Genomic DNA, 8,827 nt, shown 5'->3' on the forward strand with positions numbered 1-8,827 from the left:
TCCTCTGATGAGTGCCAGAGTTTGACAATTTATTGAATGAAAAAAATTGTGTGCCCCCCCCCCCCCCCGGTACTTTTTGGAAGAATAAACAATTGATTCACGTTAACACATTCTACACCACTCAGGGTGGTCCATGCCTTGCATGGACTGAGCATGACAATTTGCAAAGGCTTTTTAATGTTCCCTTTTCACATCAGTTAACATCCACTTATCTATGCAAAACTATTAAAGATTGCACCTATAGTGACTGATTCCTCATTGGTATTGCAGGTGGTTAGTGACCTGTTCCTCTGACCCCATTCCCACCAATCTGCTTACCAACATCTCTCCTACAGTTAACCCCTCAATCTGTCACATCCTCAACCTCTCTCTCTCCACTGCAACTGTCCCTGACACCTTCAAGCATGCTGTAGTCACTCCACTTCTCAAAAAACCATCACTTGACCCCACCTGCCCCTCCAATTACCGCCCCATCTCCCTTCTACCCTTCCTCTCCAAATTACTTGAACGCGCTGTCCACAGCCGCTGCCTTGATTTCCTCTCCTCTCAGGCCATCCTTGATCCGCTTCAATTCGGCTTTCGCCCACTACACTGAACAGAAACAGCTCTCTCCAAAGTTTGCAATGACCTGTTCCTTGCCAAATCCAAAGGTCACTACTCCATCCTTATCCTCCTCGACTTATCTGCCACCTGTGACACCGTCAATCATAATTTACTTCTTTACACACTGTCCTCATTTGGGTTCCAGGGCCCTGTCCTCTCCTGGTTCTCCTCGTATCTTTCCCAAAGCACCTACAGAGTATTTTCTAATGGCTCTTCTTCCACCTCCGTCCCGCTCTCTGTTGGGGTTCCTCAAGGATCTGTCCTTGGACCGCTTCTTTTCTCGATATACACCTCTTCCCTGGGCTCACTGATCTCATCACATGGTTTCCAGTACCATCTCTATGCCGATGACACCCAGCTCTACCTCTCCACTCCCGACATCACAGTCGAAACCCAGGCCAAAGTCTCGGCCTGCCTCTCAGATATCGCCGCCTGGATGTCCAACCGTCATCTGAAACTGAACATGGCAAAGACTGAGCTCCTTGTCTTCCCACCCAAACCCTCCTCTCCTCTTCCCCCACTCTCTGTCTCTGTTGACAACGCCCTCATCCTCCCCGTCTCGTCAGCCCGCAATCTCAGAGTCATTTTCGACTCCTCCCTCTCCTTCTCTGCCCATATCCAGCAGACAGCTAAGACCTGTCGCTTCTTCCTCTATAATATTAGCAAAATCCGCCCATTCCTCTCTGAACAGACCACCCGAACCCTCGTCCACTCACTCGTTACCTCTCGTCTTGACTATTGCAACCTTCTCCTTGCTGGTCTCCCGCTTAGCCACCTATCCCCCCTTCAATCTGTCCAAAATTCCGCTGCACGTCTTATCTACCGCGTGAACCGATACTCTCATATCACCCCTCTCCTCAAGTCGCTTCATTGGCTCCCGATTCGCTACCGTATTCAGTTCAAGCTTCTCCTAATGACCTTCAAATGCACTCAATCTGCAGCCCCCCATTACCTCTCTACCCTCCTCTCCCCCTATGTCCCCACCCGTAACCTCCGCTCTCAGGACAAATCACTCCTATCTGTACCCTTCTCCACCACCGCTAACTCCAGACTCCATCCCTTCTGCCTCGCATCACCTTATGCCTGGAACAGACTCCCCGAGCCCATACGCCATGTGCCCTCCCTGCCCATCTTCAAGTCCTTACTCAAAACCCATCTCTTCTCCCTTGCTTTTGGCGCCTAACCACCTTCCCCATTCATGATACACTGACTACATAGTTTGTTACCTTTACATTGTAAGCTCTCTTGAGCAGGGACTGTCCTTCCCCATGTTTTAACTTATACAGCGCTGCGTAACCCTAGTAGTGCTATAGAAATGCTAAGTAGTAGTAGTAGCAGGTGGTTAGTGAGGCAAAATAGTCCCTGGTGTCTGTTTGCTTTAATTGATATAGTTGAGGTGAAGGATGAGAAATATCTTGTACTTGTATATGAAGCAATTGTGATGGTGCTGGAGGCCACTGGAGATGCCACTTTTAAAATGGTGATAGATTTATTGAAGTCTCTATGGAAGTCTGCCATCATTACTGTGGATCAAATGAAAGGAGGTTATGATCGAATTTATTGTGAAATCCCCGACATAAATCTAGATGTACCACAAGCATATTCAGTGCTTGAACGGTTTGTTGAGTGCTTTCAAGCTGGAATTATTTCCAAACAACTGAGAGACCTTTGTCCTGCAGGGGGAAGAAAGCGCTTTGTAAGTGAAGGAGACGGAGGTCGACTTAAACCAGAGAGCTACTGAAAACGAAAATTCTTCCAACTTCTATGATATTTAATATATTGAATTATTTGAGTTGCCCTGCACAGTTTATGCTTTACAAAAGCACTTGTTTTGGAAACATAACATTTTTAAAATTGTTCTATAAAATTCAAACTTCGAAGGAAAAGGTTTTCTTTCTGTGGGCAGGTATATGAGAGGGAAAGCCAGTTTGACCACATGATAGTGGTGTGTAAAAATAAGCTACTGCTTTGTAATTGCCATATGTTGGTGATCTAATCATTCCATGTTCTGCATTGAAGTCTGACTGCCAATCTTTTCTTTCAAGGACAGTTTTTGTAGTAAAATCACTGGTTTATGCTATCTGTGGTTGTACAGGATTCAGATGCACCTTGGATTTACTGATTTAGATTTTGCACACAGTTTTATTTTTTTTAAGTAGTAGCAAGCTGAGTTACATTCAGGTACACTTGTTGTTGTTATTAATTTGAGCTCTGAAGTTGCTCCAGCCTTACTCAAGCTGTCTCACTTAAACAAGGTAAGGGCCTGCACTACAGCTTCTGCTCTAACACCAGTGACACAAAAGCCTCAAAAGAGGAGGAGGAGTGACTGCAATTGTATTATCATTGTAGAGGAGTGGAGGAGTGACCTAGTGGTTAAGGTGGTGGACTTTGGTCCTGGGAACTGAGTTCGATTCCCACTTCAGGGACAGGCAGCTCCTTGTGACTCTGGGCAAGTCACTTAACCCTCCATTGCCCCATGTAAGCCGCATTGAGCCTGCCATGAGTGGGAAAGCGCAGGGTACAAATGTAACAAAAATAAAATAGATACTATTGGAGATTCTACATGGAATGTTGCTACTATTGGAGATTCTACGTGGAATGTTGCTACTATTGGAGATTCTACGTGGAATGTTGCTATTCCACTAGCAACAGTCCATGTAGAAGGCTGCGCAGGCTTCTGTTTCTGTGAGTCTGATGTCCTGCACATACGTGCACAGAAGCAGAAGCCTGCGCGGCCACATTGGTGATCTGCAAGGGCCGACTTCTACATGGAATGTTGCTAGTGGAATAGCAACATTCCATGTAGAATCTCAAATAGTAGCAACAGTGGAGGAGTGGCCTGGTGGTTGGGGTGGTGGACTTTGGTGCAGGGGAACTGAGTTCGATTCCCACTTCTGGCACAGGCAGCTCCTTGTGACTCTGGGCAAGTCACTTAACCCTCTATTGCCCCATGTAAGCTGCATCGAGTCTGCCATGAGTGGGAAAGCGCGGGGTACAAATGTCTCCTCTGATGAGATCAAAAAGGGTCACTCCCAATACTAGCTGCCATTAGACGCCATGATTAGTCTTCCTCTAGATCTGTGATCAAAGATTTTTTTCTTTTTCTTGCAGTAAATTCCGTCTGTCCTATTATCCTCACTGCCTGGACTCCTTTACAGAGTTGCTGAAAAATGCTTTTGAGGGGAAATGTGAGCATAACGTGTATGGGGATTTCCAGACCTACAAGCCTGGCCAGGAGCAGATACCCTGTTACTTCGTCCATGTGGTAAAGAGAATGGGATAAGGCGCACTGCAGCCCACTGTGCCCTCAGGCTAATCAATACACAGAGGAAAAGTTCACTTCTTCTTTCTTCAGCAAGAAAATGTTTAAGTTTTTCTGCCAGAAGCCTGGGAAGTACGAAGCTCTGCTGACTCTTGAGTAGCACTGTCTCTTCAGATATCGGATATTTGAAGAGTAGCTCAACAAGAACCTGTGACAATGTCTTATAAATATATATAAATTCACATGTTAAAAGTTCAGCAAGTCTAGAAATCTGTTCAGACTCGGCACAATGTGGATTCAGATTTATGCAATATCTTAGCTGTTTAATAATGCAGACGATGTGGGATATTAGGATGATTATCGGGTGGGCCTGGTCTGGTGCTAAAACGCTACTAAACCTATGCAAGTGTTGAGGTGAGCAGCAGCAGTGTGTCTGAGGGACTGAGAATCTCTAAAGTACCTTGGCACAGGGAAGAGTGATTCATTTCTGTCATGCAGTGCACACAACAAACCCATTTGGAAGCATTACACTGAGTGAACTATTTATAAGGCTCAGGAACATCAAGCAGACTGCAGTCACACAGGTACTTTGGGGAAAACAAAAAAATTACATGCCAGCCTGGCTTCACCATTTAGCATAAGGAGTGGACAGACTGCAACATGGGCGTAGACTGGGGGGCGAGGGGGGGGGGCAATGCCCTCCCAAATGACGACGACGACTTAATCTTCTTGCCCGCAGCGGCAAATGGGCGGACGTAAAGGCAGCAGCAAGCAGCCAGGCTCGACTCCATCCTTCGCTTCCTGCCCTCTCTCAGCATCCCGCCTGCCCGAAAGGAAATGACATCATGCGGGATGCAGAGAGGGCAGGAAGCGAAGGACGGAGTCGAGCCTGGCTGCTTGCTGCTGCTTTTACACCCGCCCGTTCACCGCTGCAACTTCGGGAGTGGAGTGAGCCAGCCTATCTAGTCCACTGTAAGTAAGGAAGCCATTTGGTTAATCTCAATTTCCACTCCCCCGCGCAGCCGTCACCGTTCACTCAAAACACAGCAACAAACCTGTGAGCTGCTGCATCCACGTTGTCGTTCTTGGTAGATGCTGCGAAGGGGGAGAGAGGGGGAGGGAGACGCTGGTTATTCCCCAAAAAAGCCAGGTTTTTCCCTTCCTTCCTCCCTCCATATTAGCATATTCATTTGAATATAAACATATGCTAATATGCTCCGCCCTCCTCTCCCCCCCCCCCCCCCAAATGAAACAAACTACGCCCATGGAGTGCAAAAGTGAGTGAAGTACAAGTATAAGCCAGCAGTGGATCAGAGGGGTTAGGTGGGAGAAAGGAGAAGGGATCAGGATGACGTCAGAAGAGGGCAACTCCGATTGCCTGCCCAGTTATGATTATACTCTTAATTAACAAAAAAAGCAACACTGGACCTTTAAGACTGGGACAATTAAAGTTCTTTATTAGTGAGTGACCGGACACAGGCCGTGTTTCGGCGTTAAACAACGCCTGCTTCAGGGGTCAAAGAATAGCTCTGTGACATACACGTGGTGTAGATTCAATGCCCCAAAATTAAATGGTTATAATCGCAGTTCGCCGCACTCGCGAAGGTAAAACTCTGTGACGAGCCTTCTGGTTTGCATTTCTACATTGTTAACTCTCTTTTATGTCAGGACTGTGGAATGGGTATTAGCTTCTCCTAGAGTGAAGTAAAATATAAGCTGCACTGCAGCATTTCAACATTAACTCTCTTTTGCGTCAGGACTATGGAGTGGGTATTAGCTTCCCCTAGAGTACAGTAAAATATAAGCTGCACTGCAGCATTTCTACATTGTTAACTCACCTGTGTGTCTGGACTGTGGAGTCAGATACTGATTTAGCCCAAGAGTCTAGATATAATCACATGTGATGAATGCACACACACTTTATCATTCAAAGCATATGTACATTAATCATTTTTCTTCACTCAACGTGTAATTAAACTCTGGAATTCATTGCCAGAGAATATAGTAAAAGCAGTTAGCTTAGCAGGGTTTAAAAAAAAGGTTTGGCTGGCTTCCTAAAGGAAAAGCCCATAGACCACTATTAAATGGACTTGGGGAAAAGTCAGGTATTTGTGACCTGGATTGGCCACTGTTGGAAACAGGATGCTGGGCTTGATGGACCTTCGGTCTGTCCCAGTATGGCAATACTTATGTACTTACTGTATTAGAATAAGGCAGAGCTTGTTCTGGGTATCCCACAGCCAGCTGAGCTTTCTGGTTATTCATAATGAATATGCATGAGAAATCTGCATATGTTAGAAACCCAGTATATGTCAGTATACCTTGTGCATATTTATTGCCAATATCCTCAAAACCTAACTGACTGATGTCCCAAACTGAGTTTTCAAACTCACCTGCATAGGACAATCTGAGCCAAGGGAAAGCATGGGCATTTCTCCCTGTTAGGCCTGAATTGTTCAAAGTTAAGTGCTATCATCAAAACACATATTTAGTGACACTAAGCTTTTGAGGAATGGGCTGAATACACATATAAGCAGCAACTGTGTCAGTGACTATCCAGTTATAGTTTAGATCCACTATTCAGCTGTCCTAAATTAAATTTGCAGCTAAATGTCACTATAAAATGGTTAATTGCTAGGTCCTAATTATATGTATAAAAATCTGTCCATTCAACCATTTGAATTTGTAGATTTTGTCCACAAAAGGGGTAAAAATATATGGATATGTGAGTTATGAGTTTGCAGCCTGCCAGAAAAACACCACCGATGTTAAAAACTTACAATGAAGAATTACTTACGAGGGGTCCCTATCTATGGGGGGTTTGTATGTGTATATATGTATCTAAAGACAGAGAGGCCACTGCAAAACAATTGTTCACTGTAAATTGGAGTTACAGATATGGTATATAATAGCTGCGGGATGTAAACTACACATTGACAATATGTGTACAGAGAGAAAGGGTCTCCTGGAAGCAGGAAATAAAGATTGGAGCTTACAGATTACTAAACAACCAGTGCATCCACGTCTATATTAAACATTTAAGCCGTTATATTCCACAGAAAATGGTTCCCAAAGCTGTCCTGGGGGTGGGGGATCCCCCACCAGCCAGCCAACCGAAGTTTCAGGATTATCTACAATGAATATGCATATCTGTACATGTAAATCACCCATGAATATTCGCTGTGGGTATCCTGAAAACCTGACTGCCTCTAGGATCAGGTTTGGGAACCACTGTCCTAATGGTTTCATTTTTGCATAAAATCTGGGCTCCTAAGGAAGGATTCCCTGTACAGGGTGCTTTGTTGAACCTTTCATCTGTTTACAGCAGATAAGTAATTTGAGTGATACTTTAGAGTAGCTGGTACATAAGTACATAAGCACCGCCATACTGGGAAAAAACCAAGGGTCCATCAAGCCCAGCATCCTGTCTGACAGCGGCCAATCCAGGCTTCAAGAACCCAGCAAAACCCAGAAATTTTTTTTTTTTTTAAATAATGTTCAATGGACTTTTCCCTCAGGAATATGTCCAAACCCCCTTTAAATTCCGTAAGGCCAGCAGCTGCTGTCACTACATTCTCCGGCAACGAGTTCCAGAGTCTAACTACACGCTGAGTAAAGAAAAACTTTCTCCTATTTGTTTTAAATCTACCATATTCTAACTTCATCTTGTGTCCCCTGGTTCTATTATTGTTTGAAAGTGTAAACAAACGCTTCACATCTGTCCGCTCTAATCCGCTCATTATCTTGTAGACTTCTATCATATCACCCCTCAGCCGCCTTTTCTCCAACTGAAGAGCCCTAACCTTCTCAGCCTTTCCTCATAGGGAAGTCGTTCCATTCCCTTTATCATTTTCGTCGCCCTTCTCTGCACCTTCTCTAATTCCTTTATATCTTTTTTGAGATGCGGCGACCAGAATTGGACACAATACTCGAGGTGCGGTCGCACCATGGAACGATACAACGGCATTATAACATCCTCGTGTTTGTTTTCCATCCCTTTCCTAATAAAGTCCCTTCTTGATGATCTGCCTCGAAACTAGTGTTGCTGGAATTCTCAGGAGCCTTCAGACACTGTGGATCATAATATCATGCGTACAACACTGGCATCAGTAGCACAGTATTTACGTGGTTCAAATCCTATTTGTCAGACAGGCAACAATCAGTTCTGTTCAGCAACAATACATTATTACTTTGGGAACTGAACTGTGGGGTGCCACAGGGATCCATACTGTTTCCCATTTAATTTAATATCTACTTCAAGTCTCTGGCTGAGCTGCTTTGGTTGATGGACACAAAATTTTACGTCTATGCTGATGATGTGAAACTACTCATACCCACTGAACCAGATCCATCCACAGCTCTGAGTACACTGACTGCCTGTCTAACTGCAACTCAGAAATGAGAAAACATCCAACTCTGCCTGAACCCAAGCAAAACAGATTCTTTGGTATCTAACACAAGTGGACAAATATCTGACTTCAAAATACCTTTTGGGAAGTATGAACTCCCCCTAAAATCGAAGGTCAGGAATCGTGGGATACTGCTACACTCATCACTTACTCTGATCCTGCAAATTCAAACAACCTTTAAAAATTGTCTCTATCACCTATGGCAGCTATGACATTTCTCTCCATATATTGAAAATATGAGTCTCATCACTGTGGTCCATGCCATGGTAACATCACGACTAGACTACTTTAATGCCCTGTACACTGGACAAACCAAAATGAGTTTGCAACAGCTCCAACTAATTCAGGCCCTCATGATCAAACGCAAACTCCAGCGCTAGAGGCTGTTAACGCCATACTAGCGCCGGAGTTTGCAGCCGACCCATGATCAGAGCCCTCGAACGCCTGAAATAACGCACTCGAGGGCTCTTAGCGCAAGTAGCATGCAAATGCATGCTAAACAGGGCTCTCAGCGCAATTAGCTTGCAAATGCATGCTAATCAGCGCTTAACGC

At 44.7% G+C, this 8,827-nt stretch overlaps 1 protein-coding gene across 1 annotated transcript in view; it reads left to right on the plus strand.

Moving 5' to 3' along the window:
- GNMT (glycine N-methyltransferase) overlaps positions 1-4,122 on the plus strand; it is a 73,148-nt gene extending 69,026 nt beyond the window's left edge. Inside the window, exon 6 of the mRNA XM_030195681.1 lies at positions 3,715-4,122. Coding sequence (XP_030051541.1) covers positions 3,715-3,886 — 172 coding nt within the window. The 3' untranslated portion in view covers positions 3,887-4,122. The remainder of the gene's footprint in view (positions 1-3,714) is intronic.
- Positions 4,123-8,827: the final 4,705 nt, after the last annotated feature.

This window comes from Microcaecilia unicolor, chromosome 3, assembly GCF_901765095.1.
Source record: "Microcaecilia unicolor chromosome 3, aMicUni1.1, whole genome shotgun sequence".
NCBI lineage: Eukaryota > Metazoa > Chordata > Amphibia > Gymnophiona > Siphonopidae > Microcaecilia > Microcaecilia unicolor.